A 15525-nucleotide genomic window follows, 5' to 3' on the forward strand; every position below is an offset into this window, starting at 1 on the left:
CTTTTCTCTACCATGTGGGTGTCTGGCCAGTCATCTAATTGGAGAGGATGGGGAGGGTTCTAGAAGTTGAGTAGCAAACTGTCAGGAGTCTTGGTTTCTCTTCCCAGGTTATATCACTTGGCTCTGTGTTCTTAAACAATTTTTTAAAAACACCAATGAGCTTTAATTTGTATGGGTAATCGTAAGTCATGTGTTCTGAGAGCTTTGAATAAAATTTGCATATAAGTCCAAGATTTGAAATTACTATTATCTGAGTCTGTATCTAACTCTCCTCAAAATATTTCTCCCCTTTCTTTTTTTTATTAATTTATTTTTTTAATGAATGAATGAAGTTGGTTTTGTGTGTGTGTGTGTTTTTTTTAAATTTTATTTTATTGATTTCAGGGAGGAAGTGAGAGAGAGATAGAAACATCAATGATGAGAGAGAATCATTGACTAACTGCCTCCTGTACACCCCCACTGGGGATCGAGCCCACAACCTGGGCATGTGCCCCAAACCATGACCTCTTGGTTCTTAGGTTGACAACCACTGAGCCTCGCTGGCTAGGCAATTTATTTTTTATTGTTGACAGTATTACAGATGTCCCTCACTTCCCCCCCCTCTCTTAGCCCCTTCCACCCAGCCCTGCCCTACCCTAACCTCCCCAATTCTTATACCCCAAAGACCTTGAAAATGCTTGTGAACATTTGTTCTGTAAATACTAGCAACACCCATTTAAGTGTGATAGGGTACAATAAAATAAGGTGGAGAAAAAGTAAGCAGGGAAGAGAAAGCTATTTGTCTAGTGTTACTCAAAAGAGTCAGTGGAATTGGTAGAAACAAACCAGATCTTTTGACTTTCTTACATTTAGTGCTTTAGACCATATGTAACTATGATACTAACTTTAAAGTCATCTGACCCCTAAGTACAAGAGGAAACAATTATATTTTAGGGCTCTTCAGCCTTATAAGTATGCAGATTATGAATTCACTTCTTTCTGAGTAAAAGATTATTATAATTATACCACTGACCACATTTACTATTGAAATTATGACATTAAATGAAATTTGAAAAATATACATGGTTACATGACGGTATGCTATTCTATTGGTTTTTAGAATAGTGGTTCCCGTTCTGAAAACCTTTCTTTCTTTAGGGCATTTCTAAGAAAAGACATGATTTATTCATAGAATAAGGCAACAAATATTATGTTGAAAAGTAATGTAAGGTTTGTCAGTTCTCTTTACTACTGGCTTGCTTTTTTTAACTACTTTTTTGAAATGCTATTATACAACCTTGATATGATTTAGAGATCATTGAACAATATTTAATATTTCCCCCTAAATAGTATAATCAATCTGAAAGATTCTTTGATTTTAAAATTTTAACAGATTACCAAAGCTTTACCTGTGTGAATTCTGTCTTAAATATATGAAAAGTAAAAACATTTTGTTAAGACACTCAAAGAAATGTGGATGGTTTCATCCTCCAGCAAATGAAATTTACCGAAGGAAAGACCTTTCAGTATTTGAGGTAAGCATGTGTAAATAAAAAACTCAGCTTTTGAAACTTAGTATTTCCAGTTGTTGACTATGTGTTGAATTGTTTGTAGACGGTGTAAAGTCTACTCAATTTTGGCACTGAAATTCAGACTGCTCTTTAAAATATCTCCATGTTTTGGAATGTTTAACCATATTAAGTAACCATTTAGATTGATAATGAATTCCTACTTCATCATATGAACTTTTTTTTCTTGCCCCAAGTCCCTGTCTGCACCAGATATGTTCACCAGTGAATTTATGATCTCCTCAGCTCTTTGTAAATTCTCCTTTCTTTGGCAGGAGAAATGAGCTTTGCTCAGCAGCTCCAGCCAATGTCTGGCAGGTGCTCACTCTTCCAGGGAATTGAGCAGCTGTACATATCTCCTCAATACACAACCACCTGTGTTTCCACCCATTTCTTGGCAGAGTTGATAATCCTTTTGGTGAGCCCCCAGCAGATGTTGGGACTCCCCCTATCTGGGAGGATGACCACCCCTGGAGAACTCTGCAATTCACAGGAACCCCTTGTGGCTCTGTCTGTCATTGTGGATTCTTGAAGATATTTTGTGTTTTCAGAATTGATTTAGTAGCAAAAGGCCTTTGCCTCTATATCATTTCATTGTTTATTCATGCTCTACTGTCAGTTTCAGGGATCCAGTTTAGCTGAGGCAGCTGTACCTTGAGGAAACCATGCCTTTTTTATCATGTTACTGCCTTTTCACAGGGTTTCTTTCTGTCCTTTATTCTCCCCATTCCAGTTGAGCACTTCCATTGCCCTGCCTTATTTTCTTCTCTGTTACCCATCTTGGTGCATTGTTTTTCGTTCCTGGGTACTCAGTAGACATGATATTTTCTCTCTGAAATAGTTTTACTTTGGATTCTTTTTTTCTGAATTGTTCAGACTGGAATGTATTGTTCTGCCCCACATTTCTCTTTAGCTCTGGTCTATAATGTCTTGCATTGTATTTGACACAGGGAGGGTCATACATAGGTTTCTGGCATGGGTCAGTCGTCCCCTCTCAGACTAGCAGGGCCCACTACTTTTTCCCAAGACTGATCAGAGAACACCAGTAACTCCAGCTGTGTCTTAGGAATTTTTAAAGCCCCTCTCCCTGGGTATATCAGGCTCTCTTTTGGCAAGCTTGACGGAAGAAGAGTCATGTTGCTGGGAAAATTGGATGTTAGTTCTTACTAAGGGTAGGCACAGGGTTTCTCTACCTGGGCACTGTTCACATTTCAAGCTGGATATTCTTTGTTGCAAGAGGCTGTCCTGTGCATTGTAGGATGTTTAGCAGCATCCCTGGCCTCTGCCAACTAAATGCCAGTAATACACCATCCCTCCTGTTGTAACAACCAAAAATGTCTCCAGGTATAACCCATGTCCTCTGGGAGCAAAATCACACACAGAGGGAAAGCTGAATGCAAGTTCTTGTCCTTCCTGCTGTTAGTCTTGGGATGTGACCCAGCAAGCCCCAGCCAGATTGAGACAGCAGAGCTGTCCTCACTTGAGGCTTAACTAATGTCACAAGTTCAACTTTCCTTTTGGCTCCTTCCTTGGTGCCTTGTTCCTTTCTTTTAACCAAAATAAAGTGAAATCACTATCTCACTGTTTCCAGAAGGACAGAACACATTGTGGCTTTTAAGTAATTGTTAAATAAATCAGCATGAATCCGCCTGTGGGGCTGAAGCTTTCGTAAATCCAGGGGCTTCCTTAAGGATAAGAGAATCAGTGTTTCCAGTTGCTAGGCTGGTAAGAGTGGTCTGCTATTTCAGGGCAGATGCTTTGGGACTGCACAGAGGTGAGAGGGGGAAAGTCAGAAGCAGATTTGTAAAATTTATTCATAAAAATAATTGAAGAAATTGGATTGGATAAGGACCAAGGTTCCCTATTCTAGAATCTAAGTTAATACTTAGAGTATAGCACGTCGGAAATTTCTCTGAGCAGTTTCCTAAGTATCTTGAAAATGAATAAAGAATAATCACAGATTACTACTTGCCTGTCTTCTCTATCACTCTTGAGAGCATGCCACATCAGACCTTTCACATCTGGTAAGATTTGGCTTCGGCATTGTCACCTCTGTTTTTCTGGTTCACAGATACATCTTTGTCCTTTTTGTAATGTACTACCATTTCCAATAGGACTACATTCCCAAATACATAAAAACTTACTTTAATTAAAGAGAGAATTGTAGCCGCTGTACCTGTTGCCCATATTTGATTATGTTGCTATGTGTGGGACCTAGGTTTCATCCAAGGGAAATAGTTATATGAAGTCTAAAAATAATTTGTGCAATATGAGAACCTGTATGGTCCACAGGAGACTCAAGAACAGTGAAGTTCATTGTTAAAGAGCTCTGGTTAGCAAATATCCATTTCCCCTAAGAGAAGTGCTGGGGAAATTTTTCTTGAATCTGCTCTGATTTCTGTTTTCAACAAGTAACTACATTTGATCAAAGAAATTGGCATCTGTGCTTAGCCTCCTGTCTATAGCCATCAGTATCACAGCTTGATTCTTTTATTTTGAAGGGAAATAGACTGTAATCATTGTACTTATTGTAGGTTGAAATTCATCTCACTTTCTCTAAGTATTCCCAACATAGAAATTTTATCTTTTCCAATTATATTTAAAATGATGCTTGGGATAAAACCAAAATGGAAGTCTCTTTTGCTAATCCTCACTTCTGAAGAATCAGAGTAATACAGTTCATTTATTTTATTTTTATGTGAAGCCCTTTTGTAAACAACATAAAGTGTAACTTACTTGAACAGTATTTTGATCTGTTTACATTTCTTTAGTTCAGGTTTACATGGTTCAAACAGAGAGGACATGCCTGATCATTTTTTACTCATAATAAATTGCAAATAAAAATTACTCCTTTGTTAGTGGTTTGGCCTTTCTTTAGGTAGCTTAAAGAGAAATTTAAGCTATCTTATACCCCAATTTAAGAGAAAAGGTGGAATTCTGATTTGCCAAGTGACATCTATATTCTGTTTAACTTTATACTTGTTTAATGGAATGTTTTAATCTCTCAGTTTGGGATTTGGAAATAAAACTATGTACTTTCCAAACACCATATAAAAGAAACAACTTTATATTGAGTGGTATTTTTATGATAAATAATGTTGTCTGTTTCTCTTTGCTAGGTTGATGGGAATATGAGCAAAATTTATTGCCAAAACCTTTGCTTGTTAGCCAAGCTCTTCCTGGACCACAAAACGTTGTATTATGATGTCGAGCCATTCCTTTTTTATGTCCTTACAAAAAATGATGAAAAGGGCTGTCATCTGGTTGGATACTTCTCTAAGGTAAAACAAGAGCCAGTATGACCTTCATTTTCTTTTTCAGAACGTTTTTGGTAGAGCCCAGTTCTTTGAACAGGGCTTTTTTATCACTATAATTTGAATAAGTGACACATGTTTCTGAAAAGCTCAGGTTCTTGTTCATAGCTCATTTAAAAAACAACAAAAACAATCAACATCATGCCTAGGACGTGTGTAAAGGACCTCAGCCCTGCTTGCTGTCTTGATTATCAGCATCCATGTAACGTCATAATTGCAGCTGCAGACCACCTCACATCTTTGATTTTCTGAATGTTAAGCTTATTTTCTTTTTCCCTCTAAGTGTTGTCAACATGAAAATTTCAGTGTAATTAATGTAGCATTTAAGAGATAATTCTCATCTCTTTTCATTGCATTCCCTCTGTGTTATCAGTATCTCTGTGAATGGGAACGTTGGCATTTGGACAGTCAAGCTGATGCAATGACTGGTGGCAATCTTTCATCTCTTGTTCTCTGTACTATTGTTTTAAGATCTAAAACAGTATCGCCTTTAAAAGGCCTGAGTATCTCCAGTTGGTAACATAGGGAAGCCTTGCTGTATTGAGTGAATGTCATTTGTCTTTTTCACTCATTCAGAATGATTTTCTCACATTCTTCTGCTCTAAGGCTTCTGAGAAACAACTCATATATAATAAAGGAAAACTGAGTTTGGAGATACTTACCAGGCACTGACCTGAACTATTCTTAGGCACCTCTGAAATAGTTTAATGTGCCAGGATGGTAATATGAGACTTCCAGGCAGAAGGTATAAATGATCAAGACCCTGTGTTTTTTTTCTTTATGATATATTTTTTCGTATTAGGTGATAAGTGAATTTTAATGATTCTGCTCTTACATAATATAAGTGGAATGCTTTATAGAAATGTTATTTTCATGAAAGATCAAAAGATAGAATATATATAAAGGTCCTTTACAAACTGTAGTTTTTCTAAATTTAAGAATCAGTATAAAGACCATAACCAAAAATGCTAGTAAATGATAGCACTCATGGGAAACTGCCTTGATGTCTTAATCCACATATTTGGTAAAGCTCTAAAATGAAAAAGAAGGAAGTTTATTTGTGCATTACAGATTCAAAAGATGATAGAATCAACACAGAACTTTAAATAGGAAATCTATTTATATAATTTCTAAAACATCCTATCTTTTCTATAGGTAAGTAAAGATCTTTTTCTCTGAAAAGTTAAAAAAGAATAGAGGAGATGATTGTCCTTCCTATAGAACATGGTGTTCTTTCAGTATATCTGTTTAAACGTAGATGCTTAATGTTGCCTGTTGCCCCTGCCCTGCCTTGTCTCGGACTGGCCTCTGAATCTACGGTTGGTGGTGACTCTTATTGTTTGAGTCTCTGCCTCTTCCTCCAGGGCCCCACGTTTTGCTCAGAACAAACTAAACTTTTCTCATTTTGTCACAGTTTCTGTTATAGTATAGCAGCAACTACTATCATTTCTTACCATCTTCGGAATACTGGTATTTTTGGCAGTGTAGTGAAACAAAAATTCATCTAAAAATAACCATGTTGCCCGGCCAGTGTGGCTCAATTGTTGAGCATCGACCCATGAACCAGGAGGTCATGGTTGGATTCCCGGTCAGGACACATGCCCTGATTGCAGGCTTGATCCCCAGTAGGGGGCATACAAGAGGCAGCCGATCAATGATTCTCTCTCATCATTGATGTTTCTATCTCTCTCTCCCTTCCTCTCTCTGAAACTTAAAAGACTAGCTACAAATCAAACCATACTCTAACGTGTCAACTCGAATGTGAAGGACTATGGCCCTTTGGAGTTATACTTAAACCAAATTCCAGAGGTTATAGCCATAGAATTGCCAAGATGACCTAGAAAAGTTCAGTGTAAATTATTACATGCATGTGACTATCCAAGCACATAATAGATTGATCTAAACAGGAGAGAACGAAGGTGCAGTTATTTTATCTAAAGATTAGGATTTAGGTGTACTAACATGTATTGGGGTGTGGGGATTATTCTTGAGTTGAATTTCAAGAAGTCTGCTAGTAATAGGAAGGAATCTTCAGCATAAAGAGAAGAATGACATCAAGGGTGAATTCTTTTAATCCAGTGTACATCTCCTTTTAGATAGAATGACCCATTTGTCTAACTTCGCAAAATAGACTAATTATTTGAATCTTTGCCATTGATGTTCACATCCAGAGATGTTCACATTCACAATCCTGCTTCTTAGGAAAACTGACATATATTATTTCTTCCTCCTCATTTCTTAGACTCCACAGACAGCTACAAATGTGCAAAAGTTGGAAGCACATCTTTTTCACAAAGAAAACTTTAATTCTGCCCTGTAGGGGTTTTTCCACAACCATTTCCTGTGATCTTTCAAACAGGTTCATTAAAGATCTGGGTGTTCTGAAGCAATTCTTTGATGTGGTTAGTACCATTTGTGGTCAGTCTTATTTGTGGCTTATATTTGGCCAGTGCATTCACAACCTCAAAAGCCTTTTCCAGATCTTCTCTGTGTAGGTTTTGGCGGCTTCTGTGTACTCTGCATAAAATACTGCCGCTCTGATGCCACATCCCATGAAACTGCAAAGTCTTCCTTAGCTATAAGAACATATTCTTCCCAACCTTGCTCTTGGTTTCAGGCTGTTGGTAATATTTTGGCCTCATTTTGTTTGGAGGCTTCGGGGTTTCTTTTTGCTGCTATCGCTTTTGTTTTGTATTTCTGGTTTGAAATGCAGATTAATTATTTCTTTAACTTTTTACTTTGACTTTTTATTCAAAGGAGAAATGTATTGGTGCAAACCTACCTACACACATACTATTTTAGTTTCACTGGGGCATTTGCTCAAAGGCATAAGACATATTGCTGTTGTGGAGTTGTACATTATTTAGCAAGGTGGCTGGCTAAGTCCTAACTGACAGCGATGGGTGACTCTGGATTCCCGCCCCCCCTTCTTCCAAGTTGTTTTGAGCAAGGAAAGCATTTCTTCCATACTGTCTGTATCGTTTCACTTGGCTCATATTTCCTTGGATTCTTTATTCATATTTTATGGTACTGGCTTCCAAGAATAAAGACATGATTGAGAAACACGCCTGGAGTTGATGGTTTGTTGTTAGCTGATGGTTTGATTGATTAACAGTAGGATTATTCTGCTTGATCCTCACCTAACACTTTGGCTCACCTTCGTGGACTGTTGCACAAGGCCAGTGGCAGGTGCAGGGAATGGCCCACTTCAGCAGAGTCTGACATACTCAATCTGTTCCTCCCTCCCTCCTGCAGGAGAAGCTTTGCCAGCAGAAGTATAATGTCTCCTGCATAATGATCATGCCCCAGCACCAGAGGCAAGGATTTGGACGATTTCTCATCGATTTCAGTAAGTGAAGTGCTTCCTTTACTTTCATGACCCAGAGAGCTGATATCAGTTAAAGGAAGAGTAACATAAAACTTTGTTTAACCTTCGTTGTTTTTATCAATAGATAATGGTTTTTCTATTTATATTTACATAGGTTAGAAAATCTTCCTCAAGTGAAAAATTTACTGCTGCTCACTTATTGTACTCCAGGAAATTGAGACTAGATCTCTCAGCAGTGCCGCCCGCTCACAAAGCCATTACCCCGAATGAACCGGCAGAATTGCATTCCATTCCATGGTGTTCATGCTCATTAGCACCAAAAGAGGCAATTATTTGCGATTAAAGCTGAAGAAAGTGTTATTTAAAAGGATATTCAGCTTTCTAAAATTTTGCCTATAATCTTGTACAGTACAGAGCAGGGGAGGGATAGTTCTCTTTAGAAAAACAGTTCTTTAGGTAGCCTGTTCTTTGAGCCTCCCTAGTAGAAATAACGATCTTGTTTTGTTCACTTCTCTTTTCTGTTAGGGAAATTATTAGTGTTTGTATCTAGAAGTTGCCCAAGAAATATTTTTTATACACATTCGTATCTTTTGAGTTCCCTCAATTAAAACTGCAAAAATATATAAAATTGAGCACAGGATAATGTAAGAAAAATGTAGTGTTTTTCTCTTTTATATTATGTTGGTTGTGTAAATGTAGTGTTAAGGCTACACTTGGAGAATTGATTCAAAATATCCAGATAACACAAAGGCCATGGATGCCATGATAATAGTCATTACTGACGGTGTAAAAATCTGTCACTGGGAATTGTGTGCTGCTTCTTTACCAGATTGTAGTTTGTCTGATTTTGAACTGAAAGAAGAAAATTTCAGGAAATTGTATAATCTTCATAAAGTACATCAAATGCAAAAACCACAGTGTAAATGTGTGCAAGGAAAATCAGGGAGAGATAGGTCGAATATATATCTGCATTATTAGATATTGAAATATTAAAGTCTGGGTGTAAAATAATGGTAGATCAATTTTGAACTGATTGTGTGTTATGTATTGACATTGAAGGATATTTTTTGAAGTGTTTTTTTATTGATTATCTTTGTATTTTGGGGTAACATTTCTAGTTATTAATTCATTACCCTCATCTTATCTATTCTTTCCTGATTAGTCTTCCCAGGGAGGCCATCTTACAGGAGTTCACATTTTCATTTCACAGAGTCCTAGCTGTAAGCAGTTCAGAGAGTAAATCCAATGGTCTTGTTCTGGAGTTTTGTGGCCAGCATTCATAAGTTGTTCATAAATATTAGAATTTCTGGTATGCATAGCAGCTATTCAAGACTTAAACTGTTGATAGTTTGTATGCTAGTGCATAAGGCAACTCCTTAGTTCAGTCAGTGTTCAAGATCTTCCAGCATCTGGTTGCAGCCTGTGGCTTTTTCATCTACTACCTGGCTCCTCGAGCATTCTCAGACTCCCCTTCTTGGTTTCTGCAGTCCCTTCCCTGGAATGAGCCAGCCTGAGAGCCTCTTTTGACCCCACCTTCTAGTTTCATCTCATCTCCTCCTGGCTCCTGGCTCAGTAGTATGGCCCTTAGACGCAGCCCACCCTTTTGTCCTAATCGTGGATGTGTTATACTTCCAGTTTACTGAAAACTTGAATACCTTCTTCTTTGTCTCCGGTAGGACAGTGCAGGCAATAATCTGCATTAGTTTTTTATGCTTGTTGATTTGAATTGGATCTTCAAAGTGATAGGGTCACTGCCCACAATAATTTTCTACCTAAAATTGAAAAGGGACTGGGACTTACCAGGTAAAAATGAACGTCTCCAGATACAGAAGCATCTTATTTGTACAACATGGTCTAATATTGAGGCCTTCAACATAAGGAAACAACCCAGGAAAAAAGACGTTACCATCAACTACTAGATCTCTATGTCAGCCATTTTTGTGAAAACTCTATTAGAGCCTACACTGTATTTTTAAACGTGAACTGTGAAACACAATAGAACCTTTCTGGACGGCTCAGGGCCAGCATGATGAATGCCATCCGTTAGGGCGTGTCCAAGCAGTGCAGTGCTGAGGATCTAATTTTAGATTTTCTCTTTTCTATGCCGTTGGCATTGCCCCTACACTGGAGTGGATTAAGGAGTGTGGTGAATGATCTGAATAACGTTGAGAGGGGATTGGTGTTATTCCTTCAGAGAAGAGGAGATCAGGGGAAGAATTTTATAACATTCAAAGAAAATTGGAAGTAGTGTAAAGCCAATAGAAATCTAATTTAAAACAAAACAAAATGCCTTGCCTACTAAGGTTTTAAAGAAGATAGAGTAGGCTGCTAAAAAAATGGATAGCATTGTATGCTTTGGAGTTTCTTAAAATAATAGTAGATAAATATCTTCCTGGAACAAATTAGATCCAGTCTTTTGCAGAAGAAGGAGTTAAACCCCATGACCTCCCAAAATCCTTGTCAGCCTCATAATTCAGAAATCAGGGCAAAACAGTTTAACCAGGATTATGGGTTTTCTAAAATCTGCTGTTAAAGGGACCTTTTAATGGTTATATTTATTTTATTTCTACTTTGTACATAAGCCTGAGGGTCTGTGGTCAGGGGATGTGTTTTCAGTAATTCAATAAAAGTTGTAAGGCAGGAAAAATCTTATTTTGTCTATAACAGCTGCTAGTTCAGGAAGCTGAAACTACTTGCCCACTTGCACACTGGCTCATAGGCATCGGTGAAATACACTGTGTCTCCATAAAGAGCTGTGAATCTGTGGCTTTGAACACTTCTCCAGGCCAGTCAGAGAGGTGAAGTGGTCGTCCACAAGTCCAGATGCTGCCCTTGGGACAAGTTGTCTCTGTCTTCCTAGGACAGCTTGTCTGGGATTTGCAGAGTTTGGCCAGAGTGACTAGAGGACACCACCTCCCAGCCTGCTCAAACCACCTCATGGGTTTTGTGACTCTTTGCCCAAAACTTAAGTAGGTTGAGGAAGTTGTGACTGTCATGGGTCAAAGCTGATATCACATTTCTTTCTCCTGGATCCTGAGATTCCTTCTTTCTCAGTCAGAAATTTTTAAGGATCTCCCCATCTCTGTCTTCACACGCACGTACACACCATGCATGTACACACATACATATACCCTACCTTTCATCCCCAGCAGAGAAGCCTCCTTCCCACGAAACCTGTGGTTCCTGCTTTGAAAGACTCCCAAAGCAAGTAGCTGTCCTTCTCCAGGTACTGCTGGGTATCAGGCTGCCCGCGTGTTCCCAGCCGAGCTGCCCAGCAACGCCCTTTCTAGCTCACTAATTTTCCCTTTAATTTTGAAATAATTTAATACAGACAAAAGTTACAAAAACAGTACCAAGAATTCCCAAATACTCTCCATCCAGATTTCTCAGATGTTACCATTTTATCATATCTGCTTTCTGCTTTATTATTCTCAACTTCCCTCCCTCTCGTTCCCCATCTCCTACATCATTTAACACACACACACACACACACACACACATACAAATTCTTTTTCTGAATCATTTGAGAGTAATTAGCAGACCTGTTGCACCTTTAGGCCTAAATGTTTTAGAGTTTTTCTAAAAAGAGAGATGCTGTCATGCAAAACCAAAAATTATCAAAATCAAGACATTAATGTTGATTCAGCACTATTATCTAATCTTATTCAAATTTCAAATGGGCCAGTTTTCATGAATGCCCTTTCAAGGAAAGAAAATGTTTCTGCATCTAGGATCACATGTTGAATTTCATTATCAATTGTTAAGTCTCTTGAGTACTCTGGAATAGCAAGTCAGTCATTTTTTGGTGGATTTTTGTGGTAGTGGGTGTTTTTTTGTTTTGTTTTTTAACCTTGACATTGTTACCTTGACTTATTTTCTACAATGTCCCTCAATTTGGTCGTCTGATACTTCCATGATTATATTCAAATTACACATTTTTGGGCAGGAATGCCACAGAAGTGATGCTGTGTACTCAGTGTGCCTTAGCAAGATCACATAATTTAGTTGTCCCATTACTGCCTTAAGGTGATACCTACTAGGGTTCCTCATTATAAAATAACCTTTTTCTCTTTGTAATCAGTAAATGGCTGGTAAGAAGACACATTGGAATTTACTATGGTAGTTACCAAATGGTGATTTTCAAATTCCATTGTTTCTTCTACTTATTAGTTGACATTTACTGTAAGGAAGAGCTTTCTTTTATTAATTTTTTAATTCAATAACTACTTTATCTAATTACTCATTTATTTATATAATTATGGACTCATGGATTTTTTACTTTATTCTGTGGTTTATAACTTGTTGCTGCCATTGTTTATTTTGATATTCAAATTGTTGCAGATTTATTCAGTAGGAACTGCTTCAAGCTGCCTCCTGTGTCCTTCTGACCTTTGGGTACTTCCTTACTTTGCAGTACAGCATGATGTTCCAGATCATCTTGTTCTTTTCCTGACCGACCTTGTCATGGAATCACCTATTTCTCCTAAAGGCCTTGGTTTTGTATTGTGGAAAACAACATAGAAACCAAGATCTGGGCATTTAGATGTGCTTATTGCTATTGGCTTGTCACTGTGTGTAGGCCTTCTTAGGGGATAAAAGTAGGAAATAGTGTGTGTGTACACACGTGTGTACTTACACATGTACATATACACACACTCACACCTATCATAAGTTAATACTGCAATGCTGTATTCCAGACTAACGCCACCACAAGGTTTTATTCTATCCTCCCCTGTTCCCATATTTGTAACTCTGATAGTGAGAAACCCAGCTTCCGTTATCCACAGTCTATTTACATACATGCTCAACACTAAAATACAACATTAAGTTGTTCCAGAATTGGTAACTCATACCGCTGTGAAAAACAAACCTCCTAACGCACTACTGGTCAGCATTTCTATACAGATGGTCTCCGACATAGTGATGGTTCAACTTATAATTTTTTGACTTTACGGTAGTGGGAAAGCAGTATGCATTCAGTAGAAAACATACTTTGAATTTAGATCTTTTCCAGGGCTAGCAATATGCTTGCTGTATGATACTCATGATGTTGGGCAGTGGCAGCAAGCCGCAGCTTCCAGTGAGCCACGCAGTCAGTCACAGGGCATACAATCGATATTCCACAGTGACTGTGTTGTGAGCATCTTTTTTTGGATATTACGTTCTGAGCACATGTAAGATAGGGCTAAGCTATGATGTTCGGCAGGTTAGGTATATTAAATGCACTTTCAATTTATGATATTTTTAATTTACAATGGGATTTATTGGGACATAGCCCCATTGTAAATGCAGGAGCATCTGTAAGTTCTTTTTGACTTTACCCTGATTGTATTTAGTCAGAATAACTGTGTTCAAATGTTACTTGGACTAGTTCTTTTTATTTTTAATATAACCACTTTTCAGTGTGATTAGTATTCATTTGAAATACAATTAGGCTTATTTGTTTCTGTTTGTTATCCACTTCAGTTTTTGTTGTTGTTGCTTTTTTTTTTTTAATTTAATAAATCTTTATGGTTCAGATTATTACAATTGTTCCTCTTTTTTCCCCCCATAACTCCCCTCCACCTGGTTCCCACCCCACCCTCTGCCCTAACCACCTCCCCCACCGCACTGTCCTCATCCAGAGGTATACGCTTTTTGTCCAGTCTCTTCCCGCACCCCCCACACCCCTTTCCCCCGAGAATTGTCAGTCCAGTCCCTTTCTATGCCCCTGATTCTATTATATTCACCAGTTTATTCTGTTCATCAGATTTTTTTATTCACTTGATTTTTAGATTCACTTGTTCATAGATATGTATTTGTTGTTCATAATTTTTATCTTTACCTTTTTCTTGTTTTTCCTCTTCTTAAAGAATACCTTTCAGCATTTCATATACTACTGGTTTGGTGGTGATGAACTCCTTTAGCTTTTTCTTATCTGTGATGCTCTTTATCTGCCCTTCAATTCTGAATGATAGCTTTGCTGGATAGAGTAATCTTGGTTGTAGGTTCTTGCTATTAATCACTTCGAGTATTTCTTGCCACTCCCATCTAGCCTGCATAGTTTCTGTTGAGAAATCAGCTGACAGTCGTGTGGGTGCTCCCTTGGAGGTAACTAACTGTTTTTCTCTTGCTGCTTTTAATATTCTCTCTTTGTCTTGTGCTCTTGGCATTTTAATTATGATGTGTCTTGGTGTGGTCCTCTTAGGATTCCTTTTGTTTGGGGTTCTCTGTGCTTCCTGGACTTTTAAGTCTATTTCTTTCACCAGGTGGGGGAAGTTTTCTTTCATTTCTTCAAATAGGTTTTCAGTATCTTGCTCTCTCTCTTCTTCTGGCACTCCCATAATTCGGATGTTGGTACGCTTGAAGTTGTCCCAGAGGCTCCTTACACCATCTTCATATTTTTGGATTCTTTTTTCTTTTTGCTTTTCCGGTTGAGTGTTTTTTGCTTCTTTGTATTTCAAATCTTTGACTTGATTCTTGCGATCCTCTAGTCTGCTGTTAGATCTCTGTATAATATTTTTTATTTCAGTCAGTGTATGCTTAATTTCTAGTTGGTCCTTTTTCATAACCTCAAGGGTCTCGCTAAATTTATCGGCCTTTTCTAGAAAATTCTTTAAAAACCTTATAACCGTGGTTTTGAACTCTATATCCAGTCATTTGCTTTCCTCCATTTCTTTCATTTGTGATTTGTTTCTTTTTCTCCGCAGTTACCTGAGGTGGACACTCTTGGTGCACCCCTTTGTGGGCTGTGTGCACAGTCTTGTTGTAGGTAAGCCTTGATTGTTGTTGGTATCACTGGAAGGAATTGACCTCCAGGCCAATTGGCTGTGAGGATCAGCTGTGTCTGTGCTGGGAGAACTTCTGTGCTGGAGACACCCTTATGAGACAAGACTTGCAAAAGCCTCTGTGCTCAGCTTGGATGGGGAGGAGTCTCAGGGTAGAGCAGACAGCATTGGTTTCCCATCAGCCCTGCCCTAATAGGCCCCTGGGTCTCAGTGTCCCGTGGTAATCGCTGCAAGCACCTCTGAGAGAAAGCCGCCCTTGAGTTCCGCCCACTGCCAGACAGTCCAGTTTCTCCCCGAATGAATCTGGGTCCCCATAGTGGAGTTCAATGCAGTCGGGAGCTTTTGTTTCCCTCCGCTTGAGAAAGCCAGCCGCGTACTCAGTTGCCTGCCCTTTCTGCGCGCGCGCCTCGGTACCTCTGCCTTCCGCAGTTCCTCTGAGTCTCAGTGTGCTTTTCTCTTTCTTTCTGGTTGTAGAATTTCCACTCAGCCAGCCTTCCTGTGGTTCTGGATGATGTCCGTTTTGTCTTTTAGTTGTAGTTTTGAAATTGTTGTGCGAGGCAGCAGTTTAG

At 38.5% G+C, this 15525-nt stretch overlaps 1 protein-coding gene across 4 annotated transcripts in view; it reads left to right on the top strand.

Annotated features, from left to right (window-relative positions):
• KAT6B (lysine acetyltransferase 6B) overlaps positions 1–15525 on the top strand; it is a 182832-nt gene that overhangs the window by 134122 nt on the left and 33185 nt on the right. For all 4 annotated transcript variants that reach the window (XM_080687595.1, XM_080687594.1, XM_080687596.1 and 1 more), the window contains 3 exons: positions 1373–1514; positions 4667–4828; positions 8117–8210. In XM_080687595.1, coding sequence (XP_080543721.1) covers positions 1373–1514; positions 4667–4828; positions 8117–8210 — 398 coding nt within the window. The remainder of the gene's footprint in view (positions 1–1372; positions 1515–4666; positions 4829–8116; positions 8211–15525) is intronic.

Source organism: Plecotus auritus (genome assembly GCF_963455305.1).
Source record: "Plecotus auritus genome assembly, chromosome: 9".
In the NCBI taxonomy this organism is placed as follows: Eukaryota; Metazoa; Chordata; class Mammalia; order Chiroptera; family Vespertilionidae; genus Plecotus; species Plecotus auritus.